At 49.3% G+C, this 14027-nt stretch overlaps 1 protein-coding gene across 3 annotated transcripts in view; it reads right to left on the reverse strand.

Annotated features, from left to right (window-relative positions):
* Positions 1-14027, reverse strand: part of LOC129812876 (latent-transforming growth factor beta-binding protein 2-like) — a 167554-nt gene that overhangs the window by 30827 nt on the left and 122700 nt on the right. For all 3 annotated transcript variants that reach the window (XM_055864824.1, XM_055864826.1, XM_055864823.1), the window contains 4 exons: positions 13882-14007; positions 13560-13685; positions 13349-13474; positions 12594-12719 (listed from right to left, as the gene is read on the reverse strand). In XM_055864824.1, coding sequence (XP_055720799.1) covers positions 12594-12719; positions 13349-13474; positions 13560-13685; positions 13882-14007 — 504 coding nt within the window. The remainder of the gene's footprint in view (positions 1-12593; positions 12720-13348; positions 13475-13559; positions 13686-13881; positions 14008-14027) is intronic.

A 14027-nucleotide genomic window follows, 5' to 3' on the forward strand; every position in this document is an offset into this window, starting at 1 on the left:
CTCTGGCCTGACAACATGACTAATGGCTGAACGCAAGGGGTCCGTCTCTCAGTCTGCCTCTGGCCTGACAACATGACTAATGGCTGAACGCAAGGGGTCAGTCTCTCAGTCTGCCTCTGGCCTGATAACATGACTAATGGCTGAATGCAAGGAGTCCGTCTCTCAGTCTGCCTCTGGCCTGATAACATGACTAATGACTGAATGCAAGGAGCCAGTCTCTCAGTCTGCCTCTGGTTTGATAACATGACTAATGGCTGAACGCAAGGGGTCAGTCTCTCAGTCTGCCTCTGGCCTGATAACATGACTAATGGCTGAATGCAAGGAGCTGTTCTCTCAGTCTGCCTCTGGCCTGATAACATGACTAATGGCTGAATGCAAGGAGTCAGTCTCTCAGTCTGCCTCTGGCCTGACAACATGACTAATGACTGAATGCAAGGAGCCAGTCTCTCAGTCTGCCTCTGGCCTGATAACATGACTAATGACTGAATGCAAGGAGTTGTTCTCTCAGTCTGTCTCTGGCCTGACAACATGACTAATGACTGAATGCAAGGAGTCAGTCTCTCAGTCTGCCTCTGGCCTGATAACATGACTAATGACTGAATGCAAGGAGTCAGTCTCTCAGTCTGCCTCTGGCCTGACAACATGACTAATGGCTGAACGCAAGGAGTCAGTCTCTCAGTCTGCCTCTGGCCTGATAACATGACTAATGGCTGAACGCAAGGAGTCCGTCTCTCAGTCTGCCTCTTGCCTGACAACATGGCTAATGGCTGAACGCAAGGAGTCCGTCTCTCAGTCTGCCTCTGGCCTGATAACATGACTAATGGCTGAATGCAAGGAGTCCGTCTCTCAGTCTGCCTCTGGTTTGATAACATGACTAATGGCTGAACGCAAGGGGTCAGTCTCTCAGTCTGCCTCTGGCCTGATAACATGACTAATGGCTGAATGCAAGGAGCTGTTCTCTCAGTCTGCCTTTGGCCTGATAACATGACTAATGGCTGAATGCAAGGAGTCAGTCTCTCAGTCTGCCTCTGGTTTGATAACATGACTAATGACTGAATGCAAGGAGCTGTTCTCTCAGTCTGCCTCTGGCCTGATAACATGACTAATGACTGAATGCAAGGAGCTGTTCTCTCAGTCTGTCTCTGGCCTGACAACATGACTAATGACTGAATGCAAGGAGCTGTTCTCTCAGTCTGTCTCTGGCCTGATAACATGACTAATGACTGAATGCAAGGAGCTGTTCTCTCAGTCTGCCTCTGGCCTGATAACATGACTAATGACTGAATGCAAGGAGCTGTTCTCTCAGTCTGCCTCTGGCCTGACAACGTGACTAATGGCTGAATGCAAGGAGCCAGTCTCTCAGTCTGCCTCTGGCCTGATAACATGACTAATGGCTGAATGCAAGGAGTCAGTCTCTCAGTCTGCCTCTGGCCTGACAACATGACTAATGGCTGAATGCAAGGAGTCAGTCTCTCAGTCTGCCTCTGGCCTGACAACGTGACTAATGGCTGAATGCAAGGAGCCAGTCTCTCAGTCTGCCTCTGGCCTGATAACATGACTAATGGCTGAATGCAAGGAGTCAGTCTCTCAGTCTGCCTCTGGCCTGACAACATGACTAATGGCTGAACGCAAGGGGTCAGTCTCTCAGTCTGCCTCTGGCCTGATAACATGACTAATGGCTGAATGCAAGGAGACCGTCTCTCAATCTGCCTCTGGCCTGATAACATGACTAATGACTGAATGCAAGGAGTCAGTCTCTCAGTCTGCCTCTGGCCTGACAACATGACTAATGGCTGAACGCAAGGGGTCAGTCTCTCAGTCTGCCTCTGGCCTGACAACATGACTAATGGCTGAACGCAAGGGGTCAGTCTCTCAGTCTGCCTCTGGCCTGATAACATGACTAATGGCTGAATGCAAGGAGTCCGTCTCTCAGTCTGCCTCTGGCCTGATAACATGACTAATGACTGAATGCAAGGAGCCAGTCTCTCAGTCTGCCTCTGGCCTGATAACATGACTAATGGCTGAATGCAAGGAGCTGTTCTCTCAGTCTGCCTCTGGCCTGATAACATGACTAATGGCTGAATGCAAGGAGTCAGTCTCTCAGTCTGCCTCTGGACTGACAACATGACTAATGACTGAATGCAAGGAGCCAGTCTCTCAGTCTGCCTCTGGCCTGATAACATGACTAATGACTGAATGCAAGGAGCTGTTTACTCAGTCTGCCTCTGGCCTGATAACATGACTAATGACTGAATGCAAGGAGTCCGTCTCTCAGTCTGCCTCTGGCCTGACAACATGACTAATGACTGAATGCAAGGAGCTGTTCTCTCAGTCTGTCTCTGGCCTGACAACATGACTAATGACTGAATGCAAGGAGCTGTTCTCTCAGTCTGTCTCTGGCCTGACAACATGACTAATGGCTGAATGCAAGGAGCCAGTCTCTCAGTCTGCCTCTGGCCTGACAACATGACTAATGACTGAATGCAAGGAGCTGTTCTCTAAGTCTGCCTCTGGCCTGACAACATGACTAATGACTGAATGCAAGGAGCTGTTCTCTCAGTCTGTCTCTGGCCTGACAACATGACTAATGACTGAATGCAAGGAGCTGTTCTCTCAGTCTGTCTCTGGCCTGACAACATGACTAATGACTGAATGCAAGGAGCTGTTCTCTCAGTCTGTCTCTGGCCTGATAACATGACTAATGGCTGAATGCAAGGAGCTGTTCTCTCAGTCTGTCTCTGGCCTGAAAACATGACTAATGACTGAATGCAAGGAGCTGTTCTCTCAGTCTGCCTCTGGCCTGATAACATGACTAATGACTGAATGCAAGGAGCTGTTCTCTCAGTCTGCCTCTGGCCTGACAACGTGACTAATGGCTGAATGCAAGGAGCCAGTCTCTCAGTCTGCCTCTGGCCTGATAACATGACTAATGGCTGAATGCAAGGAGTCAGTCTCTCAGTCTGCCTCTGGCCTGACAACATGACTAATGGCTGAATGCAAGGAGTCAGTCTCTCAGTCTGCCTCTGGCCTGACAACGTGACTAATGGCTGAATGCAAGGAGCCAGTCTCTCAGTCTGCCTCTGGCCTGATAACATGACTAATGGCTGAATGCAAGGAGTCAGTCTCTCAGTCTGCCTCTGGCCTGATAACATGACTAATGGCTGAATGCAAGGAGTCCGTCTCTCAGTCTGCCTCTGGCCTGATAACATGACTAATGACTGAATGCAAGGAGTCAGTCTCTCAGTCTGCCTCTGGCCTGACAACATGACTAATGGCTGAACGCAAGGGGTCCGTCTCTCAGTCTGCCTCTGGCCTGACAACATGACTAATGGCTGAACGCAAGGGGTCAGTCTCTCAGTCTGCCTCTGGCCTGATAACATGACTAATGGCTGAATGCAAGGAGTCCGTCTCTCAGTCTGCCTCTGGCCTGATAACATGACTAATGACTGAATGCAAGGAGCCAGTCTCTCAGTCTGCCTCTGGTTTGATAACATGACTAATGGCTGAACGCAAGGGGTCAGTCTCTCAGTCTGCCTCTGGCCTGATAACATGACTAATGGCTGAATGCAAGGAGCTGTTCTCTCAGTCTGCCTCTGGCCTGATAACATGACTAATGACTGAATGCAAGGAGTCAGTCTCTCAGTCTGCCTCTGGCCTGACAACATGACTAATGGCTGAACGCAAGGAGTCAGTCTCTCAGTCTGCCTCTGGCCTGATAACATGACTAATGGCTGAACGCAAGGAGTCCGTCTCTCAGTCTGCCTCTGGCCTGATAACATGACTAATGGCTGAATGCAAGGAGTCCGTCTCTCAGTCTGCCTCTGGTTTGATAACATGACTAATGGCTGAACGCAAGGGGTCAGTCTCTCAGTCTGCCTCTGGCCTGATAACATGACTAATGGCTGAATGCAAGGAGCTGTTCTCTCAGTCTGCCTTTGGCCTGATAACATGACTAATGGCTGAATGCAAGGAGTCAGTCTCTCAGTCTGCCTCTGGTTTGATAACATGACTAATGACTGAATGCAAGGAGCTGTTCTCTCAGTCTGCCTCTGGCCTGATAACATGACTAATGGCTGAATGCAAGGAGTCAGTCTCTCAGTCTGCCTCTGGCCTGATAACATGACTAATGGCTGAACGCATGGAGTCAGTCTCTCAGTCTGCCTCTGGCCTGATAACATGACTAATGGCTGAACGCAAGGAGTCCGTCTCTCAGTCTGCCTCTGGCCTGACAACATGACTAATGACTGATTGCAAGGAGCAAGTCTCTCAGTCTGCCTCTGGCCTGATAACATGACTAATGGCTGAATGCAAGGAGTCAGTCTCTCAGTCTGCCTCTGGCCTGATAACATGACTAATGGCTGAATGCAAGGAGTCCGTCTCTCAGTCTGCCTCTGGTTTGATAACATGACTAATGGCTGAACGCAAGGAGTCAGTCTCTCAGTCTGCCTCTGGCCTGAAAACATGACTAATGGCTGAATGCAAGGAGTCCGTCTCTCAGTCTGCCTCTGGCCTGAAAACATGACTAATGGCTGAACGCAAGGAGTCAGTCTCTCAGTCTGCCTCTGGCCTGATAACATGACTAATGACTGAATGCAAGGAGTCAGTCTCTCAGTCTGCCTCTGGCCTGATAACATGACTAATGGCTGAATGCAAGGAGCCAGTCTCTCAGTCTGCCTCTGGTTTGATAACATGACTAATGGCTGAACGCAAAGGGTCAGTCTCTCAGTCTGCCTCTGGCCTGATAACATGACTAATGGCTGAATGCAAGGAGCTGTTCTCTCAGTCTGCCTCTGGCCTGAAAACATGACTATTGGCTGAACGCAAGGAGTCAGTCTCTCAGTCTGCCTCTGGCCTGATAACATGACTAATGACTGAATGCAAGGAGTCAGTCTCTCAGTCTGCCTCTGGCCTGATAACATGACTAATGGCTGAATGCAAGGAGTCAGTCTCTCAGTCTGCCTCTGGTTTGATAACATGACTAATGACTGAATGCAAGGAGTCAGTCTCTCAGTCTGCCTCTGGCCTGATAACATGACTAATGGCTGAATGCAAGGAGCCAGTCTCTCAGTCTGCCTCTGGCCTGATAACATGACTAATGGCTGAATGCAAGGAGCCAGTCTCTCAGTCTGCCTCTGGCCTGATAACATGACTAATGGCTGAACGCATGGAGTCCGTCTCTCAGTCTGCCTCTGGCCTGATAACATGACTAATGGCTGAACGCATGGAGTCCGTCTCTCAGTCTGCCTCTGGCCTGATAACATGACTAATGACTGAATGCAAGGAGCCAGTCTCTCAGTCTGCCTCTGGTTTGATAACATGACTAATGACTGAATGCAAGGAGCCAGTCTCTCAGTCTGCCTCTGGTTTGATAACATGACTAATGGCTGAACGCAAGGGGTCAGTCTCTCAGTCTGCCTCTGGCCTGATAACATGACTAATGGCTGAATGCAAGGAGCTGTTCTCTCAGTCTGCCTCTGGCCTGACAACATGACTAATGGCTGAATGCAAGGAGTCAGTCTCTCAGTCTGCCTCTGGCCTGATAACATGACTAATGGCTGAATGCAAGGAGTCAGTCTCTCAGTCTGCCTCTGGCCTGAAAACATGACTAATGGCTGAATGCAAGGAGTCAGTCTCTCAGTCTGCCTCTGGTTTGATAACATGACTAATGGCTGAATGCAAGGAGTCAGTCTCTCAGTCTGCCTCTGGCCTGATAACATGACTAATGGCTGAATGCAAGGAGTCAGTCTCTCAGTCTGCCTCTGGCCTGACAACATGACTAATGGCTGAATGCAAGGAGTCAGTCTCTCAGTCTGCCTCTGGCCTGATAACATGACTAATGGCTGAATGCAAGGAGCTGTTCTCTCAGTCTGCCTCTGGCCTGACAACATGACTAATGACTGAATGCAAGGAGTCAGTCTCTCAGTCTGCCTCTGGCCTGATAACATGACTAATGGCTGAATGCAAGGAGTCCGTCTCTCAGTCTGCCTCTGGTTTGATAACATGACTAATGGCTGAACGCAAGGAGTCAGTCTCTCAGTCTGCCTCTGGCCTGAAAACATGACTAATGGCTGAATGCAAGGAGTCCGTCTCTCAGTCTGCCTCTGGCCTGAAAACATGACTAATGGCTGAACGCAAGGAGTCAGTCTCTCAGTCTGCCTCTGGTTTGATAACATGACTAATGGCTGAATGCAAGGAGTCAGTCTCTCAGTCTGCCTCTGGCCTGATAACATGACTAATGGCTGAATGCAAGGAGCCAGTCTCTCAGTCTGCCTCTGGCCTGATAACATGACTAATGGCTGAATGCAAGGAGTCCGTCTCTCAGTCTGCCTCTGGCTTGATAACATGACTAATGGCTGAATGCAAGGAGTCTGTCTCTCAGTCTACCTCTGGCCTGATAACATGACTAATGACTGAATGCAAGGAGTCAGTCTCTCAGTCTGCCTCTGGCCTGACAACATGACTAATGGCTGAACGCAAGGAGTCAGTCTCTCAGTCTGCCTCTGGCCTGAAAACATGACTAATGGCTGAATGCAAGGAGTCAGTCTCTCAGTCTGCCTCTGGTTTGATAACATGACTAATGGCTGAATGCAAGGAGTCAGTCTCTCAGTCTGCCTCTGGCCTGATAACATGACTAATGGCTGAATGCAAGGAGTCAGTCTCTCAGTCTGCCTCTGGCCTGACAACATGACTAATGGCTGAACGCAAGGGGTCAGTCTCTCAGTCTGCCTCTGGCCTGATAACATGACTAATGGCTGAATGCAAGGAGCTGTTCTCTCAGTCTGCCTCTGGCCTGACAACATGACTAATGACTGAATGCAAGGAGTCAGTCTCTCAGTCTGCCTCTGGCCTGATAACATGACTAATGGCTGAATGCAAGGAGTCCGTCTCTCAGTCTGCCTCTGGTTTGATAACATGACTAATGGCTGAACGCAAGGAGTCAGTCTCTCAGTCTGCCTCTGGCCTGACAACATGACTAATAACTGAATGCAAGGAGCCAGTCTCTCAGTCTGCCTCTGGCCTGATAACATGACTAATGGCTGAATGCAAGGAGTCAGTCTCTCAGTCTGCCTCTGGCCTGATAACATGACTAATGACTGAATGCAAGGAGCAAGTCTCTCAGTCTGCCTCTGGCCTGATAACATGACTAATGGCTGAATGCAAGGAGTCAGTCTCTCAGTCTGCCTCTGGCCTGATAACATGACTAATGGCTGAATGCAAGGAGTCCGTCTCTCAGTCTGCCTCTGGTTTGATAACATGATTAATGGCTGAACGCAAGGAGTCAGTCTCTCAGTCTGCCTCTGGCCTGAAAACATGACTAATGGCTGAATGCAAGGAGTCCGTCTCTCAGTCTGCCTCTGGCCTGAAAACATGACTAATGGCTGAACGCAAGGAGTCAGTCTCTCAGTCTGCCTCTGGCCTGATAACATGACTAATGACTGAATGCAAGGAGTCAGTCTCTCAGTCTGCCTCTGGCCTGATAACATGACTAATGGCTGAATGCAAGGAGCCAGTCTCTCAGTCTGCCTCTGGTTTGATAACATGACTAATGGCTGAACGCAAGGGGTCAGTCTCTCAGTCTGCCTCTGGCCTGATAACATGACTAATGGCTGAATGCAAGGAGCTGTTCTCTCAGTCTGCCTCTGGCCTGAAAACATGACTAATGGCTGAACGCAAGGAGTCAGTCTCTCAGTCTGCCTCTGGCCTGATAACATGACTAATGACTGAATGCAAGGAGTCAGTCTCTCAGTCTGCCTCTGGCCTGATAACATGACTAATGGCTGAATGCAAGGAGTCAGTCTCTCAGTCTGCCTCTGGTTTGATAACATGACTAATGACTGAATGCAAGGAGTCAGTCTCTCAGTCTGCCTCTGGCCTGATAACATGACTAATGGCTGAATGCAAGGAGCCAGTCTCTCAGTCTGCCTCTGGCCTGATAACATGACTAATGGCTGAATGCAAGGAGCCAGTCTCTCAGTCTGCCTCTGGCCTGATAACATGACTAATGGCTGAATGCAAGGAGCTGTTCTCTCAGTCTGCCTCTGGCCTGACAACATGACTAATGGCTGAATGCAAGGAGTCAGTCTCTCAGTCTGCCTCTGGCCTGATAACATGACTAATGGCTGAATGCAAGGAGTCAGTCTCTCAGTCTGCCTCTGGCCTGAAAACATGACTAATGGCTGAATGCAAGGAGTCAGTCTCTCAGTCTGCCTCTGGTTTGATAACATGACTAATGGCTGAATGCAAGGAGTCAGTCTCTCAGTCTGCCTCTGGCCTGATAACATGACTAATGGCTGAATGCAAGGGGTCAGTCTCTCAGTCTGCCTCTGGCCTGACAACATGACTAATGGCTGAATGCAAGGAGTCAGTCTCTCAGTCTGCCTCTGGCCTGATAACATGACTAATGGCTGAATGCAAGGAGCTGTTCTCTCAGTCTGCCTCTGGCCTGACAACATGACTAATGACTGAATGCAAGGAGTCAGTCTCTCAGTCTGCCTCTGGCCTGATAACATGACTAATGGCTGAATGCAAGGAGTCCGTCTCTCAGTCTGCCTCTGGTTTGATAACATGACTAATGGCTGAACGCAAGGAGTCAGTCTCTCAGTCTGCCTCTGGCCTGAAAACATGACTAATGGCTGAATGCAAGGAGTCCGTCTCTCAGTCTGCCTCTGGCCTGAAAACATGACTAATGGCTGAACGCAAGGAGTCAGTCTCTCAGTCTGCCTCTGGTTTGATAACATGACTAATGGCTGAATGCAAGGAGTCAGTCTCTCAGTCTGCCTCTGGCCTGATAACATGACTAATGGCTGAATGCAAGGAGCCAGTCTCTCAGTCTGCCTCTGGCCTGATAACATGACTAATGGCTGAATGCAAGGAGTCCGTCTCTCAGTCTGCCTCTGGCTTGATAACATGACTAATGGCTGAATGCAAGGAGTCTGTCTCTCAGTCTACCTCTGGCCTGATAACATGACTAATGACTGAATGCAAGGAGTCAGTCTCTCAGTCTGCCTCTGGCCTGACAACATGACTAATGGCTGAACGCAAGGAGTCCGTCTCTCAGTCTGCCTCTGACCTGATAACATGACTAATGGCTGAATGCAAGGAGTCAGTCTCTCAGTCTGCCTCTGGCCTGATAACATGACTAATGGCTGAACGCAAGGAGTCCGTCTCTCAGTCTGCCTCTGGCCTGATAACATGACTAATGACTGAACGCAAGGAGTCCGTCTCTCAGTTTGCCTCTGGCCTGATAACATGACTAATGGCTGAACGCAAGGAGTCCGTCTCTCAGTCTGCCTCTGGCTTGATAACATGACTAATGGCTGAATGCAAGGAGTCTGTCTCTCAGTCTACCTCTGGCCTGATAACATGACTAATGGCTGAATGCAAGGAGTCAGTCTCTCAGTCTGCCTCTGGCCTGATAACATGACTAATGACTGAATGCAAGGAGCAAGTCTCTCAGTCTGCCTCTGGCCTGATAACATGACTAATGGCTGAATGCAAGGAGTCAGTCTCTCAGTCTGCCTCTGGCCTGATAACATGACTAATGGCTGAATGCAAGGAGTCCGTCTCTCAGTCTGCCTCTGGTTTGATAACATGATTAATGGCTGAACGCAAGGAGTCAGTCTCTCAGTCTGCCTCTGGCCTGAAAACATGACTAATGGCTGAATGCAAGGAGTCCGTCTCTCAGTCTGCCTCTGGCCTGAAAACATGACTAATGGCTGAACGCAAGGAGTCAGTCTCTCAGTCTGCCTCTGGCCTGATAACATGACTAATGACTGAATGCAAGGAGTCAGTCTCTCAGTCTGCCTCTGGCCTGATAACATGACTAATGGCTGAATGCAAGGAGCCAGTCTCTCAGTCTGCCTCTGGTTTGATAACATGACTAATGGCTGAACGCAAGGGGTCAGTCTCTCAGTCTGCCTCTGGCCTGATAACATGACTAATGGCTGAATGCAAGGAGCTGTTCTCTCAGTCTGCCTCTGGCCTGAAAACATGACTAATGGCTGAACGCAAGGAGTCAGTCTCTCAGTCTGCCTCTGGCCTGATAACATGACTAATGACTGAATGCAAGGAGTCAGTCTCTCAGTCTGCCTCTGGCCTGATAACATGACTAATGGCTGAATGCAAGGAGTCAGTCTCTCAGTCTGCCTCTGGTTTGATAACATGACTAATGACTGAATGCAAGGAGTCAGTCTCTCAGTCTGCCTCTGGCCTGATAACATGACTAATGGCTGAATGCAAGGAGCCAGTCTCTCAGTCTGCCTCTGGCCTGATAACATGACTAATGGCTGAATGCAAGGAGCCAGTCTCTCAGTCTGCCTCTGGCCTGATAACATGACTAATGGCTGAATGCAAGGAGCTGTTCTCTCAGTCTGCCTCTGGCCTGACAACATGACTAATGGCTGAATGCAAGGAGTCAGTCTCTCAGTCTGCCTCTGGCCTGATAACATGACTAATGGCTGAATGCAAGGAGTCAGTCTCTCAGTCTGCCTCTGGCCTGAAAACATGACTAATGGCTGAATGCAAGGAGTCAGTCTCTCAGTCTGCCTCTGGTTTGATAACATGACTAATGGCTGAATGCAAGGAGTCAGTCTCTCAGTCTGCCTCTGGCCTGATAACATGACTAATGGCTGAATGCAAGGGGTCAGTCTCTCAGTCTGCCTCTGGCCTGACAACATGACTAATGGCTGAATGCAAGGAGTCAGTCTCTCAGTCTGCCTCTGGCCTGATAACATGACTAATGGCTGAATGCAAGGAGCTGTTCTCTCAGTCTGCCTCTGGCCTGACAACATGACTAATGACTGAATGCAAGGAGTCAGTCTCTCAGTCTGCCTCTGGCCTGATAACATGACTAATGGCTGAATGCAAGGAGTCCGTCTCTCAGTCTGCCTCTGGTTTGATAACATGACTAATGGCTGAACGCAAGGAGTCAGTCTCTCAGTCTGCCTCTGGCCTGAAAACATGACTAATGGCTGAATGCAAGGAGTCCGTCTCTCAGTCTGCCTCTGGCCTGAAAACATGACTAATGGCTGAACGCAAGGAGTCAGTCTCTCAGTCTGCCTCTGGTTTGATAACATGACTAATGGCTGAATGCAAGGAGTCAGTCTCTCAGTCTGCCTCTGGCCTGATAACATGACTAATGGCTGAATGCAAGGAGCCAGTCTCTCAGTCTGCCTCTGGCCTGATAACATGACTAATGGCTGAATGCAAGGAGTCCGTCTCTCAGTCTGCCTCTGGCTTGATAACATGACTAATGGCTGAATGCAAGGAGTCTGTCTCTCAGTCTACCTCTGGCCTGATAACATGACTAATGACTGAATGCAAGGAGTCAGTCTCTCAGTCTGCCTCTGGCCTGACAACATGACTAATGGCTGAACGCAAGGAGTCCGTCTCTCAGTCTGCCTCTGACCTGATAACATGACTAATGGCTGAATGCAAGGAGTCAGTCTCTCAGTCTGCCTCTGGCCTGATAACATGACTAATGGCTGAACGCAAGGAGTCCGTCTCTCAGTCTGCCTCTGGCCTGATAACATGACTAATGACTGAACGCAAGGAGTCCGTCTCTCAGTTTGCCTCTGGCCTGATAACATGACTAATGGCTGAACGCAAGGAGTCCGTCTCTCAGTCTGCCTCTGGCTTGATAACATGACTAATGGCTGAATGCAAGGAGTCTGTCTCTCAGTCTACCTCTGGCCTGATAACATGACTAATGACTGAATGCAAGGAGTCAGTCTCTCAGTCTGCCTCTGGCCTGACAACATGACTAATGGCTGAACGCAAGGAGTCCGTCTCTCAGTCTGCCTCTGACCTGGTAACATGACTAATGGCTGAATGCAAGGAGTCAGTCTCTCAGTCTGCCTCTGGCCTGATAACATGACTAATGGCTGAACGCAAGGAGTCCGTCTCTCAGTCTGCCTCTGGCCTGATAACATGACTAATGACTGAACGCAAGGAGTCCGTCTCTCAGTTTGCCTCTGGCCTGATAACATGACTAATGGCTGAACGCAAGGAGTTTGTCTGCACGTACAGTAAGCAAAGCCTCCTTTATTAGCTTGCACTGACAGTGCTTTATTAAAAAGGGTGGAGAGAAGTATGCAGGACAGGCATCTATTCCAAAACAGCAAGCTATTACAGGTGGTGTATAATTACTGTATCAACAAACACTCATGGCTCTCTGTTATGTGATCATTGGAAATTCCTTGCTCTGGTACAGATTGTATTTCTGATGGGGGAAATAGTGAAGGCCATTGTTAAGTGAATGGAACGGCTTTTGGTTTGCCTGTGGGTCAACAGAGGAGTTCCACAGTTTGTGCTGGCTGCGTAGGAGCTGGGGAGTGGTTGGTTTCATTTCAAATTAAGCCGTTAATCTTTCCCTGGCATGAAGACATCCATTAAAATCCAATCAAAGTCTGACTTGGACTTGTTTTCAGGATTTTCCCAGGGCAAAAACATTTCAAAAAGGAGATCTTCTTCCTAGTCTCGATCCACCCTTCCATTGAATGACATTAGAGTATGAACTGGATCTGTGCTGTTCATCTTGGGGAGAAGAATAGGAGGGCGGAGGTGAGTGTGTTCCAGAGGTTAGACAGTCTTACCCTGGCAGTGGGAGCCGTCCTCAGACAGGGTAAAGCCAGTCCCACAGCTGCTGCAGGAGAAGGATCCAGGACTGTTCCTACACAGCTGGCCTGGGCACACGTTAGCCACCAAGCACTCATCCACATCTGAACAACAGCACAGAGAAACAGAGAGAGAAGGCCAGTTAACTACATACCTGAACTGTAGCAGAGGATATAATGCCTGGTGGAGAACATGACTACATGCCACATGTAATCATTTTGATCAGTTTCGAATTGATATGGCATAAAGTTCCACTGTCAACACATCTATCTCCCCAGCTGATCTATCCGTGGGACAGGCTGACTTCACTGTGTTTTATTTGAAGCCCATGTCTCTTTCTTTTGAACGCGGATCAGATGGATGGTGCCAGAGGGAGAGGGATGCAGGACCCAGTTATGATGTGATGTCTGGGAGGAGTATTTTGGGATCTTTAGTTAAGGAGACGGGCTTTGGGTCCAAGCCGTCACACCTGACATCATTTACAGACAACCTGAGCCTGCTGTTAACAAAAGGCGATGTGGGAGAGATGCTTGGCTGGAGTCACGCAGAGCCCAATGGGGGCGTTACCTGGCACACTCTCTCACATCTGTCACAGGCAGGGCAGAGGGCAGAGCCTAACATGCTCATTGAGCACTTGGTAACACACGGCCTGCTAACGCACACAAATGCACAAACTCAGGCACGCACGCACACACCAACTCACATGTAAGCAGGAAATGCGTCCAAGACTCACCATCACACTCCAGCCCATCCTCAGTCACTCTATAGCCTGACCCACAGGTGGTGCAGGTGAAGGAACCCTCAGTGTTGGTGCATGTTCCCCTGGGGCACGTAGTGGGCAGCTCACACTCATCAATATCTGTAAAACACCAATACGGTCTATTAAGTAAAACACCACTCCTTTGACGGACCATTAGATGTGGTTTCAGGGAGAATGGACCGACCTTCACACAGCTCTCCGTCTAGGGAGACGCTGTAGCCTGAGGGACAGGTGATGCAGGAGAAGGAGCCCTCAGAGTTCAGACAGATCCCGTTAGCACACACAGACCCAGACTGGCACTCATCAATATCTGGAGGAGACACCAGACCAGCACAGACATGAATTACTATTGGCAAACAAAGTATATACAAGTATTGCGTTACAGTTCTAAGACACACCTAGATCACAGTAATAGAGACAGTTATACAGTTGATGCACGCAAAGGGCATCCTTTACAGAAGGCGTGGGTTAATGTTCCAGCTGGGGAAGGCTTTGGCTGGACTCACCCTCACACCTCTGCCTGTCCTGGGACACCCTGTATCCGTCTTTACAGCGGGTGCAGGTGAAGGAGCCCTCTGTGTTGGCACATACCCCTCCCAGACACATGTCTGCCTTGGAGCACTCATCCACATCTGGAACAAAATGACAGATT

This window comes from Salvelinus fontinalis, chromosome 16, assembly GCF_029448725.1.
Source record: "Salvelinus fontinalis isolate EN_2023a chromosome 16, ASM2944872v1, whole genome shotgun sequence".
Classification (NCBI taxonomy): domain Eukaryota; kingdom Metazoa; phylum Chordata; class Actinopteri; order Salmoniformes; family Salmonidae; genus Salvelinus; species Salvelinus fontinalis.